Source organism: Nansenia antarctica, assembly GCF_963989245.1.
Source record: "Nansenia antarctica genome assembly, chromosome: 14".
Lineage (NCBI taxonomy): Eukaryota > Metazoa > Chordata > Actinopteri > Argentiniformes > Microstomatidae > Nansenia > Nansenia antarctica.
Genome location: NC_137684.1, coordinates 14,788,703 through 14,807,031, shown reverse-complemented (window position 1 = coordinate 14,807,031; position 18,329 = coordinate 14,788,703). Strand labels below are relative to the sequence as shown.

At 47.0% G+C, this 18,329-nt stretch overlaps 2 protein-coding genes across 2 annotated transcripts in view; one reads left to right on the top strand and one right to left on the bottom strand.

Moving 5' to 3' along the window:
• The first annotated feature begins 5,178 nt into the window (after window positions 1-5,178).
• Window positions 5,179-7,824, top strand: LOC308170334 (F-box/LRR-repeat protein 14-like). The gene has a single exon (XM_080545106.1). It carries the CDS (start codon window positions 5,657-5,659, stop codon window positions 6,866-6,868), a length of 1,212 nt encoding a protein of 403 aa, XP_080401232.1. The 5' UTR covers window positions 5,179-5,656; the 3' UTR covers window positions 6,869-7,824.
• A 3,226-nt stretch (window positions 7,825-11,050) lies between these two features.
• Window positions 11,051-18,329, bottom strand: part of LOC308170330 (ELKS/Rab6-interacting/CAST family member 1-like) — a gene marked incomplete at both ends in the record, with an annotated part of 25,633 nt that continues 18,354 nt past the window's right edge. The window contains 7 exons of the mRNA XM_080545101.1: window positions 11,051-11,188; window positions 11,808-11,993; window positions 13,737-13,832; window positions 14,606-14,753; window positions 15,191-15,351; window positions 16,551-16,682; window positions 17,054-17,189. Coding sequence (XP_080401227.1) covers window positions 11,051-11,188; window positions 11,808-11,993; window positions 13,737-13,832; window positions 14,606-14,753; window positions 15,191-15,351; window positions 16,551-16,682; window positions 17,054-17,189 — 997 coding nt within the window. The remainder of the gene's footprint in view (window positions 11,189-11,807; window positions 11,994-13,736; window positions 13,833-14,605; window positions 14,754-15,190; window positions 15,352-16,550; window positions 16,683-17,053; window positions 17,190-18,329) is intronic.

Sequence of the window (18,329 nt, the reverse complement as noted above, 5' to 3'; positions counted from 1 at the left end):
CAGACACAGACACAGACACAGACACAGACAGACAGACAGACACAGACAGACAGACACAGACAGACAGACAGACAGACAGACAGACACAGACAGACAGACACAGACAGACACTGACAAACAGACACACACAGACAGACAGACAGACACAGACAGACAGACAGACAGACACAGACAGACACAGACAGACAGACAGACACAGACAGACACAGACAGACAGACAGACACAGACAGACACTGACCTGAGAGAAGCAAGGGGAGAACCACACTCCATCCCATGATTGATCTGTAATGGTAACAGTCACACAGTCACAGGGCAGAAACACTCATTAAGATTAGAAATGTTGCATGTTAAGACATTAATGCTACATGTTATATATTGTCACAACTATTACTGTGTTTTCAGTCTGTTCAATAGCAGCATTGCAATGTTGAGGTTGACTATAATAAATTGCGACAGGCTACAGTTGAACTGAGCCGTGAAACTGACCTCATGATCATACAATAAAGACCCACAAAGAACCACACAACATACTCGACATTGAAACAAATGATGGCATTACCATTATTCTAAAACAATGAATATGTAGAGAGGTTTAAACACCTTACATCACATGCAGAAAGACTGATGCCACTCCAGAGCTTGATAGAACATTGTATTTCATTACTTTCTTACCTTTACTTACATCAGAGTCATGTCTCCAATGTGCTCTCTCTCCTTTCTGTTTCTTAGGGTGTGTGACTATGATCGACCCCGGTCCTAAACTCTTCTTCTGGGCGGCATGCAAAACCTATTCCCCACTCCTTGGGTGGGAGTGTTTACGTATGCCTTCACACTGGCAGACTCCTTCACATTGGTAGACTCCTGTGCACTAAGGGGGAATTTGGTTGTCAAATGTTGTTGTCTTTTTGTTGTGTTACATTTTTTTAAAATTATATATATATATATCATTGGAAAGCCTGTTTATTTACCTTTACAATGATGTCCAACTTATTAGCGCCCAAGTCAAATTTCACAGAATTCTCTGCCAATGCTAAACAATGTATTCTCCTTAGTCAAGTTAGTATTGACTCTTGTTTTGAGTTGTTTGGTGGACTGGATGAGTAGTGGGTGGAAGATCCATCCACAGCCCCAGCCTGGCACCTCCTCCTCATGCTGGTCACCAGCCTGGTCACACCAGTGGGAGGGTGTTCCATTCCTCAACCAGGAGTCGTTGCAGGTCAGCCAGCGTGGTTATGTTGGTCACTCGGGAATAAAGTAGAAGCCGCACTCTCTCGTTCCTGATGGAAAAAGTGTATATTTGTTGACGGTTTCGTCCGTAGCCTTTGTCAAGTCGTGACGTTAGAATTATAAGGTTCTATCTCCATTTTTGTCAAAATTGAGTTTTTTACATAATCTGATCCATTAGGTGTTTATTAATGCATGTGTGGTGTTATTTTTAAAATGTTGAATTGTTTTTGTTAGTAATTCATAAAATACAAAGGTTCCATCTCACAAAACATACATCGAATGTAAAAACTTTGACGCTCAATATCTCTGAACTGCCCTAAACGGAGATAGAACCTTATCATTCTTAAGTCTTAAGTCTTTAGTAAGACTTGACAAAGGCTACGGCTGAAACCGTTGTCAATAAATCTTCACTTTTTGCATCTGGAACGAAAGTGTGCGGCTTCTACTTTATTCTTTAGTATTCTCCTCCGTCGCCAGCACCTCGCCCAAGCTTTCTGCGGTGTGCGTTCTCTTCTTTTTCAACTATGTTGGTCACTCTAACACATACAGCGCCAAGTCGATCCCACAAGAGTTCAATTGGGTTGAGGTCAGGACTCTTGGCAGGTCATTCCATTCTCTCTACTCCCACATTCTGGAGGTAGTCTGTGATAACCCTGGCTCTGTGATGATCCTGGCTCTGTGATGATCCTGGCTCTGTGGGGGCGAGCGTTGTCATCTTGGAGGATGGAGTTAGGTCCCAGATTGTGGAGATATGGGATCACTACTGGCTGCAGAATCTCATCCCGATGTCTCACTGCATTGAGATGGCCTTCAATGATGACAAGCCTTGTTTTGCCAGTGATGGAGATACCGCCCCACACCATGACACTGACCCACTACCAAAAGCTGCTACTCGATCTGTCCAACAACCAGCATAGCGTTCTCCATGTCGTCTCCATATTTTGACCCTGCCATCCAACTTCCGCAGACAGAACCTGGACTCATCACTGAAGATGACTTTCACCCACATGTTCAGGTTCCATTGTTGGTACCAGCACAAACGGGCTTGGCGGTGAAGGGCAGTCATTGCAGGCTTCCTGGTGGCCTTATGAGCTCGGAGGTTGGCTGTGTGCAGTCTGTTCCTGACCGTCTGATCAGAGATCTGTACGTCCTGCAAACCTCTAGAAGACAGCCTACGTTTCCTCAGTGTTGATAGAAGACAGCCTACAGTTCCTCAGTGTAGATAGAAGACAGCCTACGGTTCCTCAGGGCTGTAAGAGTGATAAATAATAATGAATAATAAAGAATGCATTTTATTTGTATTGCACTTTTCATTCAAAAGAATCTCAGAGTGCTACAGAGAGAAAAAACAACAACCGTATAAACATTACAAGTTAAAAACATAGTAAAAAATAAATAAATACATAAAAAGAATCACAAGAATGAACACAGGTTCAACAGTCAAAGGCTTTTGATGAGCCGGTCTTCTGGGGGTGTTGTCTTCCTGGGACGCCCACTTGGCGGTCTGTCTTTGACATCGCTGGTTTCAAGGAACTCGGCCTTCAGTTTGTAGATGGTACCAGGGCTGATTCCAAATAATGCTGCAACTTGGTTTTGCGGAACACGAGCTTCAACTTGGCCTATCACACGGGCCTTACATCCAGATTAGACAGACGTGGCATGCCGATGCTTGGAGCAGACACCCAATGATCACTGCAGTAGGGCGCAGCACCCCACAGGTGCTGCCAACCTGGAGCTCAAAACAAGAGTGAATACCAACAGAATACATTGTTTGGGGGGGGGGGCTGTGATTGGGCGGGGGGGTTGGAGGTATTTGGCGGGAGGGACATTGGTGGGAGGAGGGGGACTGTTGGGGTAAAGGGAGATTGGGAAGGGGAGGTGGGGTGGGGGTGGAAGAGTTTATGGGAATTTTGTATTTGTACTGGATTTTTGTTATTCTATTTCTCTTTTGTTTATATACATATGTTACCACTCCCTTGTATTATTCCCTGAAATAAAAAATTGATCACAAAAAATGGAAAAAAAGAATAGACTGTTTAGCATTGGCAGAGAACTTTGGCAGAATTTTATTGGGCGCTACTCACATAATCAGCTGTGCTGCACATCCCACTAATGCATGATCCTTACAAGTTGGACCTCATTGTAAAGGTAAACAAACAGGCTTTCCAAATAAATACAATGCCAGTTAGCATTGTAACAACAGAGAAATAATCGACCAAACACACATTTCCAAACTTTTTTTCCCTGAGTTTACATGCCATGTTCATACATGCCATCTATGAGTTGAATTTGGTTACACCCAGCACTAAATAAATAAAAACAGTCAAAATCATCCCCCTTCTAAAACTGCCATCCCCCCTTTCATTTTACATTCACATTTAAATTGTTGGCATTTAGCAGACGCCTTATTCCAAAGCGACTTACAATCAATACATGGAATGGAAATCCTTTCCATCCCTTATGCCATTTGATCAATGAACGTGGTATTACTGCTATTTCAACATTTAGTTTTGCGCATATTGATCAAAATACTGTGGGCGAGGGAGGGGGCACGCAAACAGGCAATGACATTTTTACCAAGTCACTGACACTGAAGTCACTGACGCTGTCGGGATGCTAAAATTGTCCCCATATAAAATCCACCATCCCCCCTGACTTCCTTTTACAACTTGAGTACTGCTCACACCTATTTATCCTTCTCCTTGGCTGGTAGAGTGAGTAGAGCACATTGGGTGAGATTTTAATATTTTCCAAAGATGCACATCAAACTGTGCAGTAGCCTTCTAGAGTAGGGCTCACAAAATGTAGCAAGATATAAGAAGACACCATGCTCACATCTAATTATCTACTCCCAAACGTGTGACAGAGCGAGTGAGTCAAAGAGACAGGCGAAGAAGCATGTCTGCCTGCCTGTCATACACTAAATCGTACACAAACTAAGACAGACAGGCAGGCAGGCAGAGGCAGAGGCAGAGGCAGAGGCAGAGGCACACACACACACACACACACACACACACACACACACACACACACACACACACACACACACACACACACACACACACACACACACACACACACACACACACACACACACACACACACACACACACACACACACACACACACACACACACACACACACACACACACACACACACACACACACACACACACACACACACACACACACACACACACACACACACACACACACACACACACACACACACACACACACACACACACACACACACACACACACACACACACACACACACACACACACACACACACACACACACACACACACACACACACTTATTTTAGGCCTATTACTACATTTATTGAAGGCGCAGTTGAGGATATGGCCAAAATAACGCACGGCAAACAACTATTTTGTTGTTTGGTCATTCCACCTATTGTTCTACATTCATTTGCGATTTCTGAACATGCCATTGATGACTTCTCCCAAACTGTTTCTCGTTCTCCTTCTAAACTTCTAAAGTTGCCAAAGTGAGCACGGAGCGGAACGGAACAGAACGGAACGGAACAGTGCGACACCATTTCCAGAAAAGGTTTCAACGGTGGAAGGAAACCACCCACCTTTACGGCAGGGCTGGGCGATACCAACTACCAAAGGGGGTGGGGGGGGTCCAAACGGTACGATAATTCCCCTTACACAAATACTACTAAACACAACATTTGAACGAGCAAACGACTAGGCCAAATGATACGAACAATTCCACGGTTGCATTATCAAATTCCATAAGTGTTCACGAATCATCGTTCATTTATGTGCGTTTGTTTATTTCTGTCCCCCCCCCGGAGCCAGGAGATGCCTTCGCCCCTTCGTCAGTTTCAAACGAGCAGACAAAGGCAGCGAAGCTCCGAGACCCCAAACAGCTCTGAGACAACCGAGCTCTGCGACCCACGATTCACCAGAAAACAGGCGCAATTGTCTTCATCAAAGATGAGATTACACGTCAGGTTATGAACATGAACGACCGTCTGGACCCTCTGGAAGAAGCACGGTTGTTATCGGACCTGAACATGACCAGAGGCGCCTGACCCGTCACTGTTTTCCGCCTTTTGGTAACAATGCTAACTATGCTAAGCTAGCTGCCTCTAAGTTGTTCATGTTATTACATTACTGCTTCGATCTTCTGACTGGAATAAGCCCAACTTGGTTAGCCAGCCTGAATACCTCGCTTTAGAAACATCAGATATGCATGTAGCTATGAAGATACAGTGGGATGGGAAGGCTGGACGTGGTAAATATTGTGTTCCCGAGTAGCTAAGACAGCTATCAGCTATCAGCCCACTCCAAATAACGGAGAACCACCCGGTCAGTGTTGCCTTTTGTAAAGCTAGTTCACCCTAGCTGTACCAGGCAAGCCCCCTCTCTCCCTCTGTCTCTGTCCAACAATGTTTGAAATGGAGACCCACATATCTGCTCTCTTCCCGGAAATCCTAGCGATGATTTTCAGCTATTTGGACGTGAAGGAGAAAGGCAGGGTGGCCCAAGTGTGCGCGGCCTGGAGAGACGCGTCGTACCACAAGTCCGTGTGGAGGGGGGTGGAGGCCAAGCTCCATCTGCGCAGGGCCAACCCGTCCCTGTTCCCCAGCCTCCAGGCCCGGGGCATCAAGAAGGTCCAGATCCTGAGCCTGCGACGCAGCCTGAGCTACGTCATCCAGGGCATGCCAAACATTGAAAGCCTTAACCTTTGTGGATGTTTTAACCTCACAGACAATGGCCTGGGACATGCCTTCGTGCAGGACATCACGTCCCTGCGTGTCCTCAACCTCAGCCTTTGCAAACAGATCACCGACTCCAGCCTGGGCCGGATAGCCCAGTATCTGAAGAACCTGGAGGTGCTGGAGCTGGGCGGATGCAGCAACATCACCAACACGGGCTTGCTGCTCATCGCCTGGGGCCTGCACAGACTCAAGAGCCTTAACCTGCGCAGCTGCAGGCATGTGTCCGACGTGGGCATCGGGCACCTGGCCGGGATGACCCGCAGCGCCGCCGAGGGCTGCCTCTCCCTGGAGCAGCTGACCCTGCAGGACTGCCAGAAGCTGACGGACCTGTCCCTCAAGCACGTCTCCAAGGGCCTGAGCAAACTCAAGGTGCTCAACCTCAGCTTCTGCGGCGGGATCTCAGACGCAGGTATGATCCACCTGTCACACATGACCCACCTGTCCAGTCTGAACCTGCGCTCCTGCGACAACATCAGCGACACGGGCATCATGCACCTGGCCATGGGCTCCCTGCAGCTCCACGGCCTGGATGTGTCCTTCTGCGACAAGATTGGGGACCAGAGCCTGGCCTACATCGCCCAGGGCCTGTACCAGCTGAAGTCCCTGTCCCTGTGCTCCTGCCACATCAGCGACGACGGGATCAACCGCATGGTGCGCCAGATGCACGAGCTGAAGACCCTGAACATCGGGCAGTGCGTGCGCATCACGGACAAGGGGCTGGAGCTGATCGCCGACCACCTGACGCAGCTGACGGGGATCGACCTGTACGGGTGCACCAAAATCACCAAGAGGGGCCTGGAGAGAATCACACAGCTCCCGTGCCTTAAAGTGTTAAACCTGGGACTCTGGCAGATGACGGAGAGTGAGAAAGTGAGGTGAAAGTCACCTGCCAGGCCCCCAAGAACTGCAGGGGGCAGGGGTCGTTTGTCCTACTGAAATACCTGAGAGTGACTGTATAGGCTATAACATTACCTTTAATAACTAAACTATACTGTGACTTCATTCTAGCAGAAGGAATCAACAGTTTAATTCGCTATCACTGCAATATTCCATCCCTTGTTTTGGTACTGTTATGCTTTTGGTAATCTTACGCTTTTTCCCCCTCTTATTTCAGTACTTTCTTTGTATCAGATCCATAAGGTGTTTACTAGCTACCTCGTCCATTGAAGAAGAAAAAAAACTGGAGTGCCTGGGGAACTCAACCCCATTGCATCTTTCCCTGGAATGGAAAAAAAAAACTTTAAAAACATGGGATTTTTGCGACCCTTTTCCATTTGCCCTTTAACTGTTTACCAGTGTTGATAGTAGACATAGTAGATCATGCTAAGTAATAGACTTCATTTAACCCAGTCCATAAACACTGCACAAAGAGGCCATAACGCCTTGGATGAAGCTTTGAATAAGGGATTTCTCCAGCCAATGTATTTTTGCTTATGTTAATAGATATTTTTTTATGACGAATGGCTGTAGTTCAGAAAATTGTACTTCAAATTGAAGTGAATTGTTTTTTTGATTTGTTTTTATTACATCTTTTGAATTAGTAGTTTCTTATGCTGAGGAATTACACTTGTCAGGCATGGTAATCTGCCTCCCTGAATCTGTCTTGTCAACATGAACTATGGACATGACTGAACTGTCTGCCATGTCCCCATGGAAACACAGGAAGGGGAGTGAATAAGACTGTCACGTCTATATGCAATATCATTCATATATCACCAACTTTCAACATCTTTCCTTCTGAGAAGCTTCCAATTAAAGACTATTGGGGTGTTTGTTAAAAAAGGGTCATTTGAAATTGTTTTATATGCCTAATAGTGATATTTATGATAAAAATGCAGAGTATGTTTCAGTAAATGGTTTCTGACAATTTGTGCTTTGTTGACTCTGTTCTGTTTCTCTACGTTTTACAAAGTTACCTCACACTCAGTGTTAAGACAGTTATCCTAGAATGTTCATCTTGGCTCTCCAGCAAATTGGCTTTGAGATGAAGTCATTAGTATTAAGATTACATGATCTCCAGCCTAGGAACTCTGGGTTGTAGAGCTGCAGGTGAAGAGTGTTTTAGGTCATGTGTTGGCGGTGGTGAGTGAATACTGGATGCTGTTACTGGGAGATGTGCTGAGGTAGAGGATAGAGAGCTCAGCTATAGTCACCTGTGTTTGAATGTATGTACACTAGAACTATTTCAAATGAGGAAATGCTATACAAGTAGTTAAAGTTAATCATACACATATTTAAAAAGCTCCACACCTCATGGTATAAATTAAAAATCCACAGAGAATGAAAGACTGATAGGATATGTTTATTTACATACATACAAAATGCAAATACTCACAAACATGTCTGTTTTGCTTTCTTTTTACATCATTTGTTATGTTACTTTGTCGTTATTAACACAAACAGACAGAAGGCAGTACATTTCCTTTACAAATGCAACAGAAATAAGTAAAAAACAAAGAAAACCACTTAACAGGATATAAGCCCCTAAACCAGCACTGTGTTCCTGAATGAAGAGTCTAAACCAGCGCTGTGTTCCTGAATGAAGTCTGAAACATGAGGTGGTGACAGAATGGTCCACAGACATTAAGGCAAGGGCAGGGGCAAAGGCTTAAATAGGTGCTCTGTTCAAATACTTAAAAAATGCACCTTTCCTTTGGGAGATATCAACTGATCTGAGACCTGGACTGGTGAAGCAGTGTGATGAAGCCCTGCAGTATGTTGGATAGAGAGTAGGCTGCTCCCAGACAGGGAGGAGGGAAGGATGGAATTTACAAGTCCACCAATAGGGCCAATGAACGAAAGGCAGGACGAGAGACACAAGTCTCCCACTTTGGTCCTGAATAGCAACCTGGTTCTGTGGGCTTTAATCATCACTCAACCTTGGACTGATGGACAGCTACCTGTTTACAGGTGGTCCTTTTTCTAGTTTGTTTAAACAGTTCAGTCAGGTCACCATACCAAAGACAAGTCACCAGAGACCAAGAGGGACGTATGCGTCGGGTAACGAAGTTTCAGATGAGATCAGAGGTGACAGCTCCCTATGTCTAAACGGCCTGTAACATCGTAACATCGCTCTACCATAGGACCATATGGATGGAGACTTGTTTCTGTTCCCAGGGGAATGATGAGGTGGCGAAGTGGAACAGACAGGAACACAGCCAAGGGCTCTCTCTCACTAACACCCATACACATCTCTGACATAGAAAAGAAAACACTGGAATCTTTAGGGTACATTTACACCATGATGAGGCAAAAGTATAAAAGATGAGTCTTAGAAATAAATGCAAGAAAAAGAAAAAGTACTCTCCCTTCACACAGTCACGGTTTGAGAACGTGTGTATTTCACACATCATCTTTTGACACTTATAAAAGTTAGTTTTTTTGACACAAATATTTCTCTCTTCAGTTTGAGCTGAAGACACGGGGACTTGTCAGCCATTTTGTTCAGAGGGACTTGCTCCTCACGATTCTGTGCAAACATTCAATGCATATATCCACATGGTAAACATCATACTTTATATATGTATATATATTTATAGAACATGACTTTCCGCAAGTTGTGGCAGTACTGTCACATACATCCTTTGTCTTCAGACAAAATGAGACACACACAAGAGACAACTGCACTGCTTTAAGCTTTTCACTTTTTTTTGTTTTTTTTGTTTACAGAATTCACAACATCTTCGACTGGGTTACCTTTATGTACTGTAGTCACTGTACGTATTTAATGAGTTATTTACAAACTGATTTTTTACAAACCCACTAAGTAGTGACTTTCAAATCCTTTTTACCGATGTACTATTATTCCTTTTCACTTAAATAAAAATCTTAAGCCCTGAAGATTTGGGAAAATGCAAGAAGGGGCAATATTTGCATCTACCAGAACAAGAAGTCAATCAAAAACAATATAATAATGCGGGTTTGAAGTCATATCTATTGAAACTTTGGATGAGATCTTATGGCCGTGGGACCGGATCTCCCTTTATTTCATAAGTCATAAGTCATGCTAGCACCAATAAAAGTTCCCACATTTAGGTCCAGTATCGGTCCCTGTGCATGCTTCAAGGCCACTCTTTGACTCTCTGAAAACAAACGAACATTGCATACCTCATAAAGAAGTGGAAAACCATTCAACACTACCCCAACTCTGCTCCCTACTCCCCCTGGGCCGAATCCTAACTTGAAAAATATGATAAGAACTTGACGTATCCTATAAAACAGACCTGACGTCTGTGGGGGGGGGGGGGGGAATTTGTGTGGACGTTCAAGTTGGGATTCTTCAAGTTAGGATTCTTCCCTCTTATGTGTTAAACCTCTCTGCAGAACACCTACAGCGTAGGTTCAGACTGACCGAGGACCTGTGGAGAGACCGCAGCTCTCACACTGAATCTCAAACTCAAAAAGCTAAGAGAGGAAATCAAATGGAACGCATGCACCATTTTTTTGGTTTCAATCAGTGGTTTTCCAGAAACAAACTGTAATTCGTGCCATCGTCCATCCAGAGCAATGTTTCTAGCTGGACCGACCATTGGGTCCTGACATTTGGAAACACTGGTTTAGATAGAAGAAGAAGAAAGAAAACTAAAAACATTGACAAGCATCCACATCACCCCACTGTGAGCTGTTCAGAGTCTATATGAGACACTCCCCAGGCCAGAACGTGTCCTTCTGCCCCACACTGCCCTGACCTCTGACCCCACCTGAGGCTGGGGATGGAACATCTGTGTGTCGAGCATCTAAGGGCAGAAGACCACTGTCTTAAGAGTGTAGAAGAACACAGAGTGGAGGGGTGTCTAAGTGCATTATACATCTGAGAAGGTGATGGAGGGGCAGTAAACAGTCTTTGGAGGGATCTGGTGATGGAGCAACACTGGTACCAGGGGCAGAAGAACACCCCGAGGGGCAGGAGAGCTTCATGTTTGGGGGTAAAAAGTCTCGGGGGGGGGGGGGGGTACAAACAAGTGATCACAGCCTCTTCCTTCCTACAAGAGACTGTGCAGATGGAGGGGTGCTGGGAGGTCTGGAGCTGATGGGGTGGGTGGGGGGGGGGCGGTGGGGTCGTCAGCAGGACTCCTCCAGGGCGTTGACCACCTGCTCCAGGATGTCGGGGCAGAAGTCGGCGATCTGCTGCAGGACGCTGTTGGCGTACTCCTGCAGCTCCCCGCTCTCCCGCTCACACACCTCCAGCTCACCCTCCAACTGGGGAGGACAGGAAGGGCAGAGAGAGAGTTAGTCTGCTGTTGAGTCTATGTTTAGGGATTCCATAGGAAGAATGGTAAATAGACTGCACTCATATAGCGCCTTTTTTGCTGCTCCAAAGCTGGTCCGAAGTGCTTTACAACGGCCTCTCATTCACCCATTCACACACACATTCACACACCAATGGCGGCAAGCTACCATGCAAGGCGCCGGCCCCGCTCACTGGGAGCAATTTTGGGGTTCAGTGTCTTGCCCAAGGACACTTCGACATGTGGCCAGCCGGGGCTCGAACCGCCGATCTGCCGACCTTACGATCATTAGACGACGGCTCTACCTCCTGAGACACAGCCGCTCCAAGGGCCGAGAGAGAGTTAGTTTCTCTCCCTCACTCATACACTCACACACTTGTGTGTGTGTGTGTGTGTGTGTTTGTGACAGGGAGGGGGAAGAAAGAGAGAGAGAGAGAGAGAGAGAGAGAGAGAGGAAGAGAGAGAGAGAGAGAGAGAGAGAGAGAGAGGAAGAGAGAGAGACAGAGAGAGAGAGAAATAACAGAAGAAAGAAAGAGAATAGAGGAGAAGGAAAGAGAAGAGAACAGAAGGAGGGGAGAGCGCCCTCTCACCTGCTCCAGACTCATCTTCTGTAGCTCCTCCTCCCAGGCCGGAGGGTCGCTTTGGTGATAGTGAGTGGGCGGGGTCAGGTCGCTGAGGATGCTGGGGTCTCGGTCGTGGCACAGGTCGGTCAGGTGGGCGATGTAGAGCTTCAGCTTACTGCGGTTCTGGGAAAGGGCTAGGAGAGGGGGAATCATCTGGAGGGAGGAGAGGAGAGGGGGAGGCCAGAGGAGGGGGGGACAAGGGAGGAGGGACAGGGAGAGAGGGGCGAGAGAAAGGAATACATGGGAGGTATGGAAGGATAGAGTAAGGGGAGGGGAGAGAGGGAAGGAAAGGAAAGAAGAGGATAGAGGGGGGGAAAGAGGAGGATAAGAAATACAAATCATGACAATGTTAGGCACCCAGTGTGTTCTCTCTGAGACCAGTTCTGTCTGAGACCAGTTCTGTCTGAGACCAGTTCTGTCTGAGACCAGCTCTGTCTGAGACCAGTTCTGTCTGAGACCAGTTCTGTCTGAGACCAGTTCTGTCTGAGACCAGTTCTGTCTGAGACCAGCTCTGTCTGAGACCAGTTCTGTCTGAGACCAGTTCTGTCTGAGACCAGTTCTGTCTGAGACCAGTTCTGTCTGAGAGCAGTTCTGTCTGAGACCAGTTCTGTCTGAGAGCAGTTCTGTCTGAGACCAGTTCTGTCTGAGAGCAGTTCTGTCTGAGACCAGTTCTGTCTGAGAGCAGTTCTGTCTGAGACCAGTTCTCCTGGTCCAGGGCTTCAACATGGAGGAGCATCAGAGCTCAGAGTCACATGACCATGGAGCATGCAGGGGGAGGAGACAAGCGATGCTTCTCACATGCATGAGGACAACACCATCTCACACAATCACCATGACGACAACACCATCTCACACCATCACCATGACGACAACACCATCTCACACCATCACCTCACCAAACACATAACAACTGATCTCAAGTACATTTTGAAGTTACGTTTTACGTACACAAGGAGTGATTTCGAACACACACACCGAACATTATCCTGCCTAACATTATCACACCTAACATTATCACACCTAACATTATCACACCTAACATTAAAACTCGGACAAACAACTTGCTAATATCTGATGATGAAAAGCCTCTAGACGAAATATTCTTTAAAAAAACATGTCTATTACTGTCTAAATGTCTAAAACTTGCTGTGGTAAATCAGAAATGTGCCAACTCCCGCCATTGTAAGTCATTGAATGTCATTCAGTCACGGTCGGTCAGTCAGTCACTGTCAGTGAAGCGTCACTTGTTTTTGTGTCGCTTACGGTATACGCCTGAGAAACACCCATGATGAGAACAGGCAACATGCACCAAACACTTCACGTAGCCGACAACCTACGCCCGGAATGATTCAGAAATAGAAAGGTGAGAAAACAGAGGAGAGGACCATTCAACAGGAGGGAAGATGGACGGCACACAAACGACTGGCGGAGTGAGAGAGAAGGAGTGAGAGAGACCGAGTGAGAGAGACGGAGTGAGAGAGACGGACAGGACATGCCAAGGGAGACGTAGGTGACGGAGGGATGAGTCTGTCTTTCTCATTGGTGCTCACCCTTCTGAACAAAATGGCTGAGAGAGAGAGAGGGGGGGAGGAGGGCACGGGGTCGGCTATGCCCAGATGCCCTCCTCGTCATCCTGTTAGCCCAGACCGCAGCGTTTTAGAAAAGAACACTTGGTTAGTTAGTGTGTGAGGCGAGAGAAGGAGAGAAGGCAGGAGGTTGTGTGTGAGAGACAACGTCAGTTAAGATGCTGCAGAGGGATTAGTGTTTGAGCCTGGGGTCAGAATGACCCCACCTTATCTTGTTAACTCATCAACCACTTAAGACACATCACAGAAAGATGACCTGATGGTCTGAAGTCCAGAATAGACTCTCTCCTGATGAGGGTGGTGTGTGTACCTGATCTGGAGAAGGTTTGTGATTGGTCTGGTCGGGGGCGGTCTTTAGATGGTCGTCCTCGTAGTTGTCTGCCATCAGCTTCATGCGATTCTGAGTCTGAGAGTGTGTGAGGCAGAGAGAGAGAGAGAGAGAGAGAGAGAGAGAGAGAGAGAGAGAGGGAGAGAGACAGAGGGACAGAGAGAGAGAGACAGAGAGAGAGATAGAGGGACAGAGATAGAGAGAGAGAGGGACAGAGAGAGAGAGACAGAGAGAGAGAGGGAGGAGAAGAACAGGAGAATGAGAAAAGAGAGCAGGGTTCCCACACCTTCTGAAACATCACATTCAAGCAACTTTCAAGGTCTTTCAAGACTCAATTCCCTCAAATTCAAGGACCCAAGACGGCATAGTTTAAGACAGATCTAGATGAGAATTGATATAATAGGAACTATCCGCTCACAGACAACAATTAAAAAGAGAGGCTTGAATGTGTGAACACTAGATGGTCTCTTGCCTTCTCTACCGCAGCACAGCAAAACAATATATTGTGAAATATGTGTAAAGTTACTGTGTTAAGTTAAGCAATGTGACTTATCTACTATAAATACGTAAAACATGTTTAATAAAAAAAAAATATATATATTATTTGAGAGAGAGAGAGAGAGAGAGAGAGAGAGAGAGAGAGAGAGAGAGAGAGAGAGAGAGAGAGAGAGGGGAATTCAAGCACTTTCAATGACCCATGTCTATTTTCAAAAACTTTTAAGACCTTGATCTTTTTCCCCTCAAATTCACAAACTTTCAAGGATTTCAAGGACCCGTGGGAACCCTGAGAGAGGCAAGCGAGTGTCTCCCACGTTGGTTCCCATGATGCCCGGCGGCGCGGGGGGGCTGACCTGCTGTTTGAGCTGCTGCACCAGCCGGTCCTTCTCTCTCTTCAGCAGAGCCACCTCGTCCTGGGTCTTCTTCTTCTTGGAGGAGGACAGCTCCAGCAGGGCGATGTTGGCGTCCTTCTCACTGATGGCAGCCAGCAGCGCCTCCTGTCTGCAGGGGGCAACACAGCACCCTGGTTAGGACTACATTATTCACCCTAATCCTCCTGTCTGTCTGCAGGGAGGACGGACGCACGGCAGGCCTGACATTTCCTAATATGCACAATGCTAATCAATAACCTTAATTAGCTTAGCAGGGGTGTGTGTGTGTCTTACTTGTGTGTGTGTGTGTGTGTGTGTGTGTCTTACTTGTGTGTATGTCTTACTTGTGTGTGTGTGTGTGTGTGTTACTTGTCTGTGTGCGTGTGTGTGTGTGTCTTACTTGTGTGTGTGTGTGTGTGTGTCTTACTTGTGTGTGTGTGTGTGTGTGTCTTACTTGTGTGTGTGTGTGTGTGTGTGTCTTACTTGTGTGTGTGTGTGTGTGTCTTACTTGTGTGTGTGTGTGTGTGTGTGTGTGTGTGTGTTTGTGTGTGTGTGTGTGTGTCTTACTTCATCTCCAGCACCTCCTCCAGGTGTTTCCTGCGCTCGGCCCTCAGGGTGCTGAGGTGCGTCTCCTTCTCACACAGACTCTGCTGGGTGGACGCCAGCTTGGCCCGCATGGACTCTAGCTCCTGTTTCACCTTCTCCATGGCCCCCAGTAACTCCTCCATCTGCACACACACACACACACACACACAGATACACACACACACACACACACACACACAGACACAGACACAGACACAGACACAGACACAGACACAGACACAGACACAGACACAGACACAGACACAGACACAGACACACACGACAGAGACAGAGACAGAGACAGAGACACACAGACACAGACACACACACACACACACACACACACACACACACACACACACACACACACACACACAGTGCGTGAAAAACAGCAAGAGGGCAGCAAGAAAGTAGTAAACAGAACAAAAATAGAACAGAAATACTACTTTTGCTCCCTGCATTTCCATTTAGCTGGCGATTACATCACAGTCACCCCCTACAGCCCATAGACATGGAACTCTCAGGGTTTCTCTGGAACTAAGCCTGAGCATAAATATAGTGACAATTTAGCCATCGTTGGTCATTGTCCAATACTTGAAATGACACTAAAAGCCAGGTAATAGCCAGGTAAAAGCCAGGTAAATGTGGTGACACGGTTATATGGTGAAGCTGATCAACAGGGTCACACAGGACAGGGAGGGGGGGAGAGGAGGAGGGGAGGGGGATCACGTCATACCTTAGACCACTTAAAGTGGGAGTGGTCGGACTCATGCATTGGTGTGTGTGAGTGCTTCTGAGAGGCAGTGAGTAGCAAGAGAGAGAAACAGGAGAAAATGAGAAGATAAGAAAAAACTGGAGAAAGGAGGGAGAGCAGGGAGAGAGGGAGGAGGAGGAGGGGGAGAGAGACAAGAGTGCCGGAGTCCACAGGAAGGGACGGACAAAGAAGAAAGGGTGTAGAAGCTGTGTGTGTGTGTTAGCATGTCTGTGTGTGAGAGTAGTGTATGCGTGGGTGCATGGGTGTGTGTGTGTGTGTGTGTGTTAGCATGTCTGTGTGTGAGAGTAGTGTATGCGTGTGTGTGTGTGTGCGTGTGTGTGTGTGTGTGTGTGTTAGCATGTCTGTGTGTGAGAGTAGTGTATGCGTGTGTGTGTGTGTGTGTGTGTGTGTGTGTGTTAGCATGTCTGTGTGTGAGAGTAGTGTTGGCATGTGTGTGTGCGTGTCTCTGTGTGTGTGTGTGTGTGTGTGTGTGTGTGTTAGCATGTCTGTGTGCGAGAGTAGTGTTGGCGTGTGTGAGAGTAGTGTTGGCATGTGTATGTGTGTGTGTGTGTGTGTGTGTGTGTGTACCTGTTTCTCCTGGTGGTTCCTGGCCGACTCCTCCTGCGCCAGCACCATCTCCCTCTCTGCTGTGATCTGGACGCTCTCCCTCAGCGCCTCCTCCAGCTCCTCTATACGCTCCGACTTCAACCGCAGGGAGTCCTGGGGGGGGGGAGAGGGGAGGAGAGGAGAGAGGAGAGAGAGGAGAGAGGAGAGAGGGAAGAGGGGAGAAGAGGAGAGAGGAGAGAGAGGAGAGGGGAGAAGAGGAGAGAGGATATAGGAAGAGGAGAGGAGAGAGGAGAGGAGAGGAGAGGAGAGGAGAGGAGAGGGGGAGAAAACGAGAGAGGAGAGGAGAGAGGAGAAGGGAGAAGAGGAGAGGAGAGGAGAGACAGCCATGGAACAAAAATGAAAAAAAGGGGTAGAGGAAGAAGTATTGAATGAGGGCTAAACGTCAGAACATTCAGTGCGAACCAGGAGAGCTTTTCCAAGGACACACCCACACATACACACACACGCACACGCACCTCTCTCACCTTGACCTGCTGAGAGCTCTCAGAGATGTTGTCCTCCCTCTTCTTGGCCTCGTCCACCAGCCTGGCGTTCCTGCTCTTCTCCACCTGCTCCTTGTGCTTCAGAGACGCCACCTTCTTACTCTGGTCCTTCGTCTGCCTGCAGGTGCATCATGGGATACAGGAGGACTAGGTTACACACACACCAGGTACTCTGATGGGGGGTGGGGTGGGGGGGGTCACAGAGCATGCAGAGGGAGTGAAACCCACTCACAATACCCCCCCCCCCCTCTCGCTCAGTGAAGACAGGGAGAGTGAGAGGGAAAAGGCGGGAAAAGTAGAACGAAAGGAAAAATAGACAGCCTGTCGAGGAACGACGTGAGAGAGATACAGAGAGAGAGAGAGACAGTACTCTGAAGCAATGGATACAGATCCGAGAGAGAGAGAGAGAAAGAAGAGGTAAGGGATATGTAACTAACCTGGAGGCCTGACTGTTGAGGGGAGAAGGTTCCACAACAAAGAGAAGAAGGCAGGAGAGAAAGAGAGAGAGAGAGAGAGAGAGAGAGAGAGAGAGAGAGAGAGAGAGAGAGAGAGAGAGAGAGAGAGAGAGAGAAACACAGATTCAGAGAGCAGGAAGAGGAAAAGACAGATGGGAGAAAAGGAGGACCGTATTGTATTACCTGTTAGTCAATACACACCTCATACACATACCTCATACACATACACATACCTCATACCAGGGTTTCCGTTAACCGGTAATTACCGGTCTTTGTCCGGTAAAAATAGTTGAAGTCCGACAAATTGAAAACTCGTCGGACATAAATGTCCGGTGAAAATAATTCCCTCTAACCATTTTCAGCTGAGCACCAAACGCACACACACAACACTGCCCGAGAGAGAAGGACCCGCCCCCTTTAGTTAGCCTATAGGCTATAGGCTAACTAAAGGGGGCGGGTCCTTCTCTCTCGGGCAGTGTTGCGTGTGTGTTTGGTGCTCAGCTGAAAATGGTGTCCCGAAGCGAAGCGCCTTAACTTTATCGCACAATAACAAGGATAACAAACGAAACGGACAACATTTACACTAAGATGGAGACAAACTTCAGCGATATGATCTAACAGCCGGTCTTCAGGACGACATACAGACCCGTATGAGCTTACAGGGCTATCCCCTATCTATCTGAGAAAAGGCATAGCCTAGGCTGTAACATCGAACGGAAATTAGCCTATACGCATTGCAAGTTAATTTAAAGCCTATTTATTTTCAAAGAGTTTTATTCTATTTTATTTTATCTGATAAAAGG